Source organism: Lepisma saccharinum, chromosome 4 (genome assembly GCF_977018435.1).
Source record: "Lepisma saccharinum chromosome 4, izLepSacc3.1, whole genome shotgun sequence".
Classification (NCBI taxonomy): Eukaryota; Metazoa; Arthropoda; class Insecta; order Zygentoma; family Lepismatidae; genus Lepisma; species Lepisma saccharinum.
Window position 1 is genome coordinate 64,791,457 of NC_139232.1, and position 14,236 is coordinate 64,805,692.

Consider the following 14,236-nt stretch of genomic DNA (forward strand, 5'->3'; position numbering starts at 1 on the left):
ACTTGTTGAAACTAATGAACTATTTTTCTTCCAGATACGATTGCTTGCTGATCGTCGATACTGTGGCTTCACTGGGAGGAGTTCCGATGTATGCTGACCAGTGGGAGGTTGATGTCATTTACACTGGTTCCCAGAAAGTTCTTGGCGCCCCACCAGGACTGGCGCCAATAAGTTTCAGCCAACGAGCTTGGTAAGGGCCTCACCTCAATATTGCCTTTCTCCTACCGTGTTTAGTCAATTAAAATATCATTTATCTAATCATGTATTTTTTTTTAAAAAAATGCATGCAATTTTGGTATGTAAAATAACAGCGTAGTTGCTATTACAATACAAGTTTTTCTGCAAGTTATTTTTCTATTTGTTACATTAGAATTTGGATTATATCTTGATGATCCAGTCTCCTTTTGAAATTGAGTAGCATTGCAATCTAGCTATAGCTACTTCCCAGTCTTCTGTTACTCTGCCACAGAACCATGGTTGTACATCACGGGAAGGTATAACGTGTCCCAACGCGTTTTACTGTTTTAGTAAACATTTTACACTAATTGAGTAATAAAATAAACATCTCAAAACTGGTGAAGACGTTACATTGATTGAAAAGATTTGACAATTCTATTAATATCACGTACACACACACAACTTGTTCTTTTTTAAAATACAAGACTTACTTTAACAAAGTTAAATGTAAAAGCAAATAATTAAATTATAATTAAAAACTGTAGGCTTCCTTTGTCTACAATAAGTTGAATCCCACCCATTATTTCTATATTTATACGGTCATGCACAGATCAGTTGTATCTGTCTGTCGTTTATTTGCATTTCTGAAACGTTTCACAGACTTGTGAATCACCCTGTACAATTACCATGTTATTTTCGTTCATTTGCAAGATTAGTGTTCGGTAACTCTTTGTGTCTAATCTTCCTCCACACTATATTCCAAACACGAACAAAGTATTGTTCGAATTATCTGTCAGTTACTGCAACCTACATTTATTCATTCCGGTTCTTGCAGCATTCAAAAAAGAGATTAAATTTTCGCGAGTGGAAGTGCCTTGGCAAAGATTGCTCAAGAGCAAAGGATATAGAAACTAGCCTGAAATTACTTCCGAGAGATCGCGTGTGAGGACGCTACGGGGAAGCAAGGGACAGAGAGACATCTACGGCAAAAGCGTGAACTACGTGTGAAGCAGGTTGGCAGAATCGGTCTGAGATAAGAAGTGAAAACAAATAATTGAAAACGTGTTTTTGTGCCTTCTTTTTTTCCGATTTTGGTTACTTGTCACTTCAGCAGTTCATACAATTTCATTACAAATATGTTCAAGTGAAGGGCTTGTAGTGAGTGAAATGATTGTGCCGTACTAATTCTTCAATTCATTTTCAATCTAATGAAATATGTCTTACCGTGCCATCATTTCGCACTTGATAAGGCAGAATCCGGTTTACTCCTGTTCTAAAGTGCTGGAGAAATCTCTCCAAGTTTCTTCTACATCTGCGAAAGATGACAAAGTTATTTTGATGACTCGTTTTCCTCCCCAAATGAATGGAAACAGTTTCTCGTTACAGATATGGATCTGCAGATATTGTCCTATCTTCATACAACACACACTTAAATAGAGAAACACTACGCATACTGGCTGTCAAAGTAGTTTAAACAAAAAAAAAGTGTTATTTCATAAAACCGATTTTTGATTTTCAGAACTATTTTTCTGTTCCAGGTTTTCAGAAATCAGTTCTCAGTGTTTTTTTAAAGTCGTTCTTCGAAACAGATATCTGGAAATGGCAAATAATTCCATCAGAGTATATCAGATTGGGCGAATGTTATTTACTCTTTGATAAATTGACATTTCATTGTTAATTTTAAACACTTCATTTAAATGTGTCAAGGGAAGGACACAAAGACATTAATTTATAATTTTTTATGAATAATTTAAGTTTGTGTTTAGTAAAAGCATATAGTTTGTTCGCACCATTTTGTTTACATTGCTTCATGAATTCTACAACCTAAACTATATGCTTTCTTGACTCACAGGAATAAGATCGAACACAGGAAGACGCCAATTGATGTCTATTATTTCGATATGAAGTTAGTTGCTAACTACTGGGGATGTGATGACAAACCAAGGGGGTAAGTTGTATTTTCTATTTAACATTTATTTGATATTTCAGGTGATCCAGGAAAGGGTATGATCTAGTGGTAACGGAAGTGGCAGGGTAACAGATAAAGAGTTCACAAACATTCGGAGAATAGTGACGGCGATAATGGGGGCGTGAGGGTATTCCCCCCACTTTTTCTCCCACACTATGGCCTCTGAATGCTAAGTCTCGTCTACAAAGAGTCAACTGCCCTTGCCCCCCTAGATTTGGCACTCAATCGCCGATTCTGATAGAGAACATTGTGTATGGTGATAATGATTGCATTTTATATTGATAGTCAAATTTATTCTTTCTAAAAACTGGGGAACCATCAGGGTTATGGCCCACCCTGGACCCCCTGTAACTTCGCCATTGGGCACTCGGCTTTTTACAGAACGTAAGTTCGTAAAATATATGTTACAAACATTAGTGTAAGGACAGTATTCGAATTGAAGAAAATGTCCCCCTAATATTTTTATATCACTGTATCTCAGGATCATACATTATAATATAAAGTTCAATCCATCGGAGATAGCCATTATCCCAAAGCTTCCGACCCACTCCCCATAAAAATAGAGCATCCCCGCACCCACCTTTAGGCTAAATTCTGTATGTCGATTATTCTGGGCAGGCATAAAGTTTACGAGAAAATTAATACCAAGCCATTTTTAAGTTATTTTTATGCACGTGCAATAATTGGCACTGAATATACAGTTGTATAATGAATCCAAACCATGGCACTCGCCTCCTCCCCAGTCCAATCCCCTGGCAATCGTAAGGTTTAACGTGATTTTTACTGCAAATCTATTCCCGTAACAGTGTTTGGTTGTTTCTGACATTTCTGGCTAATCGCGAAGATGGGGACGGGTACTATGAAATTGACGAAAGGACACTTACAAAGAACACTCATGTTCCGGTCGCGATTCGAACCCGGGACCTCTGGCGTCGTAGTGCGCTGTGCTAAACACTCCGACACGGAATTTAGTGTAAATGTTATATTTATAATTATATCAGTTGTCTCTAAATGTTACAAATTTGCAATAATCAACTGTAATTATTGTTCGGCTTTTATGGAGTTTTAATTTTGAATCCGCGATGGAAATAATACAAACATTGCTACGTATAGTTTCGTCCGGAAGGCAATAACAAAGAGCCACCGATTCACCAGGTTACAACCGGCGAACTGCACTCCTTTCAATATTTGGGGAACCAATCCAGAAAAATTTAGTGGTCTATGTCTGGTTAACAGGCGCGGTTGGCCCTACAGCGCACAGGATCAGTGAACCCCCCGTAATATACGATAATCACCTCGAGAATGAACAATTAGTGTTGCTCACGGGACGGGACAAGCCTTTTGAAATTCGAGACGGGACGAGACGGAATGCCTTTCTCGTCTCGTTTTCGAGACGAGACACGAGACGGGACGGGACGGCTTTTGAAAAGTCTCGTCTCGTCTCGAATGTCTCGAAAAAATAAAAATAAAATATTTAATCAGTTGCAAATACTTGTTTGCTTGGAATAAAGTATTTCAATTAGAAACGTTGATAAACGTGTATTAAGTCAAAAGAGAGGAATGAATGAATACTTAAACTTATTTTCAATACTCTTTCGAAACATAGCATTACTCCCCATTTTTTAAAAAAATATTCCAGGTTAATAACTTTATGTAACGATAGTACTCCAGATACTAATACAATTCTGAATGACATCAAGTAAAAGGGCAGGTAGAGAAGGTGGAAGGAGGGGCCAAAAGATCGTGGAGTGTCTGCGTCCGAGGTTTATCTTGTAAAAGTAGTCTCAGCTCTATAGGTTGGAAAGATAAACGGACCGACGGATAGGGTTTATTGTTATTATTTAATTTTTACATCAAAGGGTGTACAGAAGTGAATGTTATTAGGAAGTAGGAAAAACATTGTGGGAAACATGGCAGTACAAATTGATAAGGAGTTGTTGGGAAAGTTATTAAGGAGTCCAAGATATTAGCAAGACTAAGAGAAGGAGATAAATATGGACAAATAATCTTGCATTATTCCACTCCGAACAGCTGAGAGCTAAAGAGGAGGAGAAAACACGGGAAATATGGAAAGAAGTAATTTGGTGATTTTAGTGTTTACAGGGAACCACGACAAGATTTTACCACATGATTATTTGCACGGGTTGCGACATTATTAGAATGTTTTGGAAATTTCGGATATGTCTTTGTTGAGAAAATACGTGCGTTTGAAGATTATTTCCAATGCTTTTTTTTTTATTTATGTATTTCTTATTTAAGGAGAATACTATTCCTTGGATGGTAATAACGAAATACTGAGGCTGATATAGAATAGATTTGAAATGAAGGAAGTGCACTAAGTTCTGTATAATCGTCGTAGAAAGAAACTTTGTTCTATGGGGACTCCCCGATGGTACAGTGGTAGCATCGTCACCTTGTAAGCAAGGGGTGCCGGGTTCGATACCCGATGAAGGAACATAGTGATTTGAATCCCACTTTAAAGTGTGGGTCCAGTCCCGATTAGCCTTTCTGTGAATTAGATGAAGGAATGTTGTAGCTGTTCTTTTTATTCTGTAAATTTAGCCTTCAAGTTTATGAGCAAAATACATATAGTATCTACTGTCTACATTTTCAATCGTTACTAAACAAATTTCACAAAGTACAAACTTCAGAGGGAAGCTGACACCGATGTCAGGGTGGCGGGAGCCTGTTTACGGCCAGGGTGTATTCCGAGACTATTTTTCGCCGTTCCCCACTGACAGAGGTTTCGCTTTGAACAATGGACACCGTTGCTTCAGGGGACAAACACCAAACATAGGGGCGAGGTTGACCTGCAGTAGCGGGTAAGTGCCATAAATCCAGGCCTAGGAATGAAGGTTGATGCAAGGGAGGGGCAATAAAAATTCTGTAATTTGCTTTGCTTGCTGACAGGAAGTTTTGCAGGAAAAGCTGAAAAGGAAAACGGCAGACTTTGAATGAAAGAGGGACAGTGAACACAAGTTCTTTGTATTATTCGCCGACACACAAGCTTCCATTTCGAAGGTGAGGCTATCAGCAGCGACGTTATTACAGGGTTGGAAGCAGTGACGACGCCAGAGGAGGCAGGGGGACGCCCCATGTCGAACACTTCGCCCCCCCCCACCCGGGCCCTCCAACTGAAGTTAATTAAATATCGAATAATAAGAGAGTTCATTTATGAGAGTATGACGATTTTCACCTTTTTCAAAGTGGTGTATTCTGCATATCACTTTTCTGCTTATAATACCAACTTGATTAACAAATATTAATTTGTTTAGTGTATATATATAGAGCTATGTGTATGTGACTTTCGTTCAAGATTCGAGCGCCGACCCGGGCATAGGTGATTTCTCATTCATTTATGTCCTGTAATAGCCGAGATTAACCTAAGTTTTAACCTGTCTTAAGAACTGGGGAAAAGTGTTGAATGTGGATGATTTTAAAACATCACGAATATTTTCAGGACCACAAGACATCATCTGTAGTACGGGCAAATTATTCTAATCGTGGTCGTTAGTGACAACGCTAATTATTAAAAGACATTCAAAGTTGATTCAAGATTTGGTTGGTTGGTTGATTTGATGTTTTAAGTCCACTTTATGCACAGAAAAGGCAATCGGGATTGGACTAATAGTTTAAAGTGCCTGCACTGGGTATCGAACCCAGGACCAAAGGTGATCGAAGAAAACCAGACACTACATGTCTGTTGTTGTGGATTCATCGCGGTTTCTTACTATTCAGGGACTTGAATTTCGAGATGATGAGTCTGAGGAAACCTTAACAAAGGGAATTTCTTCGATACTCTTGAAGTTAATGAGGGAATGATATTATTTGGAAATGTATTGAACGTGAACCTTAAAATGCAAATTACACTTAAATTCGATTCAAAACATATCGCGGCCAGGTAAAAGAATGCTTATTAGGATTTGCCACTCTTCAATCTTTAGATGCAGGTTCGCTCTTTCTCGTACATATCAAAATCGAAGAACTTCTTCCCACGAACTCCATATGTGCCTGTAATTGGGTAGCACAGACATACGTTGGAGTGGTAGAGTATGCGTAAGTAATGCCAGGGTCAGAATATTTCTTGAATTATGAGATAACTGAAACCTTTGTCTGATTTTTTATCCTGTGATAACATTTCCCTGAAATGTGAAACACAAATTTTGCCCAAAACTCTTCAGTGTTACGAAGATGGTTGTCCTTAAAATCTTTGAAAAGGCTTGCTCGAAACAGGATGCTGGATGCAAACTGCCTCATTTGGCTGTTCTTGCCATTGAGAAGAAATGTCAAGTCCTGGACGTACCAAAGGTGGGCATTGGGGTTCTCCAAAGCACATACAGCAGAATTCTCCTACAGGAGAAGTGCCTCACATTGTTTCTAATACTTAAGGAGATTCATTTCTTCCAACGTCACGTTTATTTTGCAAGAAAATTAAACTCTTAGAAGCATTATTTTCATCATTTATATTATTATCTTATAATTTAAATATTTATATCAGTAGTTTCATCTCAAGAAAGACGATGAATTATAAAATTATGAATGTCTTTCAATACTGAAATAGGCCACTAGAGACAACGCAACTTACCAATAAAAAAGAATTAATGTCTTTATTAAAACGAATCATGTGGAGATAAACTCGTAATCAAGAAGTAAATTTAGGCAGTAAACGTCCACTCTAAATAAAAGACACACACAAAACATCATACATGAATATAATAATAATTATTATTATTATAATTATTATTATATAAGTATATATATGTGTAGTGTTTTCGGGCGTTTTAATGTGACTGCCCCCTTACAATATTTTGTTGCCAGCCTTCCCCCCCCCCCCAGTCAAATTTCCCTGGCGCCGTCACTGGTTGGAAGTAAATTTATTAGGACGAGGAAAGTAACATTAGCTGTTGACAGTGTTGCACCAAAGGACGTGATATGTGCTACTGTTTGTATAAATGATAGGAAATTTAAGCAAAAATTTATAATTGTTGAGACTTGATAGTTGTTTCCTTCATTTCATCGTGGGAAGAGGTTTTCTGAGACAGAGTGGGATTATTTTACACATACATGGGAAAGGGTGGTTGTTTAAAGATAGAGACGTATTTTGCACATTTTTTAAAAGTTCAGATAAAACGAGAATTTAGCCTTACTGTTATGAAAAGAAATAACGCAGTACGGGAAAATAATAACTTCACATTTTTCGCACCTGGTGGGATGCAACACAAGAGTATTGCAGGAAGTCTATGAACGAGGATGATGAAGGATATGTGAAATTTGACTTACCTGCGGGTGAATTAGTTTATTTTAATATTCTTAAGGTTAATATTGTTTTGTTTTTTTAAGTCCACTTGATTCGCAAATAGGCTAAATCGCGAACCGACCTACAGTTTAATGTGCGATCCGATCCACTTTGTGACTCCATTGAGTATCGACGCGAGGACCCTTCATTACAAGACCTCGACGTTATTACTACGCCATCGGGGAGGCATCCAATTTACAGAAATATGTTGATTCCAATAACACGTTATATGCCTGGGGCCTTGCTCTAGCTAAACAAAAAAATATATTTGTTTGGCATAATCGAGGGTTACATATTCCTGCCGAACTTACTAGAAAACAAGGATTCTATTGGGATCATACTGCTTTGAATGACAGTATCAATGAAGTTTTATGTACGCTACTACTTATAATAATGAGCATAAAATATTAATCAGGAACTTTATTTTTCGTCAACTGGATGTAACATCTTTTTTTTTTTTGTTACTCAGCAAATATTCAATTCATCACCTTTTTTGACATTAATTTTCTTGCCAGGACAGCTGTTTTTATGCAGATTTTGACGATCTTAACTACACGTAAGCTAGATATTGACTAATATTCGTGCTGTTATATTACTATTCTTCTACCATCTTTGTAACATGTCATGCAATAACAATAATAGAATTGATTAATTTACATATTCAAGTGAATAGACCTATGAATTATATTAATGCATTAATTTAAACAATTGCTTAATTGTTGTCGTTAATGTTATTATTATCATTTTTTCTGAAACACTTGGCTCAGACACCCTCCCCCGACATATATTTCTAGATGCGTGCCTGCCGAAGGATAAATTAGATCAAGCGGTGGTGGTACCGGACTTAGAGGCTAAAGGGAAAACAAAGAAGTATGTGCGTCATAAGCTGGGCATAAGAAACAGCACAATATCACAAAAAAACACTTTTTGAAACTTATGTCATAGAAGATGTTTAACAATATTAAGAACAATAAATGCTTTCTATTTGTAATATACAAAATATTGAAATTTTAAATAGTCTTTTGTGTTCGTACTACACATTTAAAAACTTTTTTGTTGCTCCCCAGCGCCAAGCTTAGAATTTAAAGAAAAAATGTACATTTTCATAGTGCACGGAAGTTCGACATTCAGAAAGAAAGAAGGTCTATTGGAAAACATTTCAAGACTTCCAAAAGGTATAGCAGTAATGAAAAAGAGCAATCACTTATACCGTGTTTGTTACAACCTGTCCGGCTTCCCGCGGTAGCTGATCGCTGGCTTTTCTAGCATAAACCAAGCGGTGTTGCTGCTGAAGACCGCCTGAACTCCGTGCTCGGGAAAACCAAAGCCAGGCAGCAAATTAAAATACGCAACTTGGCAACAACGTCTACGTAAGCTCCTCTCTTCCGGCTTCCATTTGCTCCTCGCTGCCCAGCAGACGACTTTTTTCTCGTTTCTCATTGGCACCAAAACTGTCGAGCGATCGCTAGCGCGGGAAACGGGACAGGTTCTAACAAACTTGGTATAAATGTACGATGGATAGACAGTTGTATGAAGCGAGAAAAACCACAAGGTAGATTTCATAAGGTACCTAGCAATCAGTAACCAACAAACTGCATTTTTAATATTAATGTCCTCATGATTAACGAACCTTATTTATTCTCACCACGCAATGGGTAAAATATTTGGAGCTTTATCCCACTTTCCGGAAAAATATTTCGTGTTTCTGCTACTTTTGACTTTTGTTGGCATGATATCCCGGATCACTTTTACGAGACGAGACGGGACAAAACGAGACGGGACGAGACGAGACGAGACAGAACCCTTCGAGACGGGACACGAGACGGGACAAACGAATATTTTCGAGACGAGACACGAGTCGAGACAGCATTTTCACGAGACGGGACGGGACAGACCAAAGTCTCGTCTCGTCTCGTCTCGTGGGCAACACTATGAACAATAAACAATGTCTTTACATTTTCACATTATTTCGCTAAAAATTCTACACAATAAGTCATGTATTTGTGCCCGTAATACGGCGAACTCTTTTGCTGAGAAGAAGAAACCGCGAATCGGCCGCCCTGATACAGACCCTCAGTTGAACCCCCACAGGACAGCTCTTGCCATTGTGAAAGCTTCGTGCGGGAGCAGAAGCTCGAGGAGGGTATAGGGCAAAATACATGGAACATGATATTGCAGAACCTATGTCTCCACCCAACGGTCATGCGTAGTTCGTTCTCTCGCAGAAGCAGCGGGACAAGGCTCCGTTCTTGCTGCTTCTTCCCTTCCAGTGTTGCTGTGTGCGGTTCAAGTTTGAAGCGCGCACATTACATATTCAATCTTCTCTTTGTATCATTTTTGCACCGAACTTCTTGGAATAAATGCAAGATTGTGGCAGAGATGGATGAGTGGAAACAAATAAAAGCTGGAATTAGATGCGATGAATTAAAATAAAGGAGATACATTACCAAAATAGCTCGTGCATGCATTCAGAGGTTTTTCCTTAAAGGTGGAAACACTTCGGGTTCGCGAAAGAGAAAGAATGGCGCGAAAACGTGACTCGCTGTCGCTCGGTGTCAATCGTCTCAAGCCTGTTAGTTTTTGAAGTGCTTGGATACTTGTTGGAAAGTATTAAGTGATGCTGCGAGTGAAGCGGGGGATGGACTTTACCTAGGTTATGTCATTTGATGCAGTGTAGGCGTTGCTGTCCGCGCAGGTAAGAAATGACCGATAGAAATGCACATAATTAACGTAAACAAACTTCCCTGTCCACTGAAAAAAAGCGTGTGCTGGTCGACCAGCCCCAAATTTGAACAAAGCTGTCCCGTATCAATGAAAGGGTCTCAGGTTCGATTTCTATTATAGTATGCACATGCCATTAGTTGCCATTTCCCTTTAATAAATGTAGAACCAGTTCTGATTAGTCGGCATGGACGTCCGGAAGGGAAAAGGGGGCCACCCCCCATGGCAATTGAATGTCAACCAAAAATTATATATTACACACATATAATTTAATTTCAGTCACAGTAATTTTTGGTAATTATTATAAAAGCGTTGCAGTAACTTCAGACTGAAGGAGTGTTTTTTGCTCCTCTTGGGAAAAAAAATATATTACTTGCCCCTACTTGAGGACGTCCATGACATTCCAACAAAACTCAACTTTTTTCATAAAGGCACAATTTATTGTAGTTTCAGCCCTAAATTTATTCGCACACCCCTACTACAAAACCTTATACTCCCAGATACAAAAAATTCTGGACAAATTTTTTAAGCCCTCCCCCCATCGTTTTGTTAGGCGAAGGAAGTATATTTTGCGGAAACTGAATATATGTCACATGACTTCAGTGAACCCCCGGGTAAATAATGCACGAGCCGCGCCTGCTGGTTAATGAAATGAAGGAAAGGTTCAGAGAAGAAACAGAATTTCAACCCAGGAACGGGGTGTGTGGTAGTAACGCTGCCGCCGTGCAATCGATTCCCGGTTGAAGCCCATTACACAGTGGTTCAGATCCCACTCTGAAACTTTCGAACACGAAACTTCGTACAAACGAAAGGGTCTTTGGTTTGAATCTTGGGTTAGGTATGAATATTCGAAGTCTCTTCCTCATTCCAGTAATCATCCACTTTTCCCCACACTCGCGATTGACCCGCAGGAAAGAAAACAACGTTAAGCAACTTTTAAAAAATCAGTCACACTTCACACATTTTACAACAACGTTGCATAAAGGAAAATAAAATCCGAAATGAATACAGACTAGGGAGCTTCGTAGTTTCTCGTGCAAATGTGGTTTCTCCCATAGCGTAGTGGCTAATGCTGTCTCCTTGTAATCGAGGGGTCCAGGATTAGATTCCTGATCAATGCCCATTTTTAGCTGTAGGTTTACTGTGAATTAGTTCATTTGATCATAAAGTAAATTTAAAACAAACTTTGTCTCGTGAAAATGATCATAGATATGTTCCGGAAATGCAAAATTGTGTACTTTTTTTAATGCAGTGGTAAAATTTGCGTATCCGCAAAACGTATTTCTTCAATTTTACAGGAGAAAGTACTTACCGAACTGACTTTCCGTACACTTTTGAAAGGTCGTGAAAGTGTTTTTTCCCATCGGTTAATTTATTTCGCCGGTAAATCATGTATTTTTGAAGATTAATATCTCTCCAATGCACGAAAACTGTTGCCTCTATGTCCTTCCACTACGTGAATCAAATGTTGCGTGCGTTCGATGATGGAACTCCCGGTCAGTGTTTCCAACCACACCGTAGTTTTCCAAGAACATGACAATTTTGAAGATGACAATTTTAACTATGTTTGCCTAACCTAACCTAACCTTGCCGTGCATGGTTCGTGGGGCTATTTATGAATGGTTCGTGGGGCTATCCGTGCATGGTTCGTGGGGCTATCCGTGAATGGTTCGTGGGGCTATCTGTGCATGGTTCGTGGGGTTTTCGAACCTGAAAAAAAAATACAAAATCAGTAACACGAAAGTAGGTATTTTTCGATGAAGAAGGTTGCAACATTGCATAACCACTGATCATGGACAACGCTAGTCAAGATTTCTCCGCCATATTGCATGTAACGCAAGCGAAAACGAACAAACAAGAATTACTCGATATGTCGAAAATTGAGATTATTTGCGTGAAGAAAACGAAATGGCACCTTCAAGAATCCTTAGGAATGCAGAATATGTAAGTACGAATGTGAAAAAGAAGAAAATAAATTAATTTCAGACGTTTGGCGGTTACTTAAATTTTACCATTCGCCAAAAAGGAAATTTCATTTTAAAATCCTCACTTCAATGCTAAGTGTTAAACACCACGGGGTCTATTTTCATGCACACACCGTATCGTGTGTTTTCGCTACACGCTGGCCAGTGTCGCTTCTGCTAGATTTTCCACAACGCTTTGCGCCGCTGACGTCAAATTGAACATCACCCATTGAAACATCAGGAAGGTTCACACAATTCAGATCTCCACATTGTACACTTCCGACGCAATTAGAAGTCAATAGATTCTCGTAAAATTGGACAGTGTTTGAGCAAGTAGTAAAGAATCGCGATGGTTTTCAATTTTCTGCCAATGGCTCGTTTTGTATTGAACAAAATCTAGTCTCTCGATCTACAACATGCATATCGAATTCGAATGTTTTGATTTCGAATCCACATTAAGACATGGATATTGCCCAGAGGCAGGGGCGCCGACTTGTCAAAATTATTGGGGCGGGGGTGGGCTCTGATCACTGACACAAATTAATGAATGACTCACTCCCTCCCTTTTTAAAGTTTTGGCCTCAGTGTTCGGAATCTCGTAAAGCCCATGAATTCCTCAAAAATATTAAATTAAAATTTTCATTTACAGTTCGAATGCAAAATGTCAATTATTCACGGATGGATATGTCACAAGTTTCGTCAACCATAATAGCAAAATATTCCCGACTTTTAATATCTGCTACCACGGAGCTCAAAACAAATCTCCCTAATATATCAATGATCTCGTTCTGAATGTCATGTGAGACCCATTTGTAGCCCGAACGTCCCATCCACTCTCCTAGTTTATGCACTTCTTCTTTTTAAACTCTTTTTAGTGAAAATGTTAACAATACTTATAATTATATACTTAGTATATAGTAATAAGTCATGAGTTTGCTGTCTCTGGTCATAGCCCCCCAAAGTTGATGGTTTAGCGGTCTCAGCCCCCGAAGTTGATGGTCTAGAACATTTCAAATGTGTATTTAAAGTTAAGTTCATGTGGCACAATTCAGAGTAAACTTTACAAGAGAAGCAAAATAATACATTAGCTTCTCTTAAGCAAAATTATTTGGGGGGCTCTGCCCCCACATCGATAACATTGGGAGGGGGGCTCGAGCCCCCCCCCAAGCCCCATGGAGTCGGCGCCTATGCCCAGAGGTACGAAAAAGATGTCATAAAATAACTATACACACACACACACACACACACAAATAATTGTACAGTCATGGACATAAGTATTCATACAAAGACATTGTCTGAATGAAACATGTTATTATACAAAAAAGACCGTAAAGGCAAGTCAAGTCTGTAGCACATATCTCCATTGGAATGGCAAGAATAGAAACGCAAAGCAATTGTGTGCATACAATTGAAATTGTCGTGAGAAATGTGGATAATCCTTAGATAAACTGCTTTCTGGATGGTCATAAGTATTCATACGCCAGGTTATAAACCCCCCAAAAGTTCGTGAAACAACCGTTTCCATCATTCAGTGCCAGATATGTGTTTACTGCACTTGCACCTGTGTAAGGAAGTGGTTGGTTTGGTGTTGGCGTGCTGCAGGAAGTCAAATGGGCCGCAAAGGGAAGGAAACCACGATCGAAGAGAGGAGAATTATGATATCATTATACCACAATAAGAAATCATATTCTGAAATCGCAGACATAGTTGGGAGAAGTCGTGCGACTGTGCAAAATGTCATCAAAGGATATAATGACACAAAAGTGGTGATAAATAGGGAAAGGGTAGGGCGTCCTCAGAAACTTACTTCGAGAGAGAAACAAGGACTGTTGAGAATGATCAAGAAAAACCCAAAATTAACATCGTCAGCAGTGTTGGCACATGTTCACGAACACTTGGGAAAACAAGTGTCCTCAAGAAGTATTAGAAGGCTTTTCAACCGAGCAGGGTACAGAGCTAGGGTACCTAGAAGGAAGCCATACATCAGTAAGAAGAACAAGAAGGCCAGATTAACATTTGCAAAGGAGTATGTGAGTAAAAGTTTGGACTTCTGGGATAAGTGTTGTTTACGGACGAGAGTATATTCAATATTATCCATAGTGATGGTAG

General features: G+C 38.9%; 1 protein-coding gene across 1 annotated transcript in view; it reads left to right on the top strand.

Annotated features, from left to right (window-relative positions):
* Agxt (Alanine-glyoxylate aminotransferase) overlaps positions 1 to 14,236 on the top strand; it is a 64,735-nt gene that overhangs the window by 43,683 nt on the left and 6,816 nt on the right. The window contains exons 4-5 of the mRNA XM_083120646.1: positions 35 to 190; positions 2,030 to 2,125. Coding sequence (XP_082976772.1) covers positions 35 to 190; positions 2,030 to 2,125 — 252 coding nt within the window. The remainder of the gene's footprint in view (positions 1 to 34; positions 191 to 2,029; positions 2,126 to 14,236) is intronic.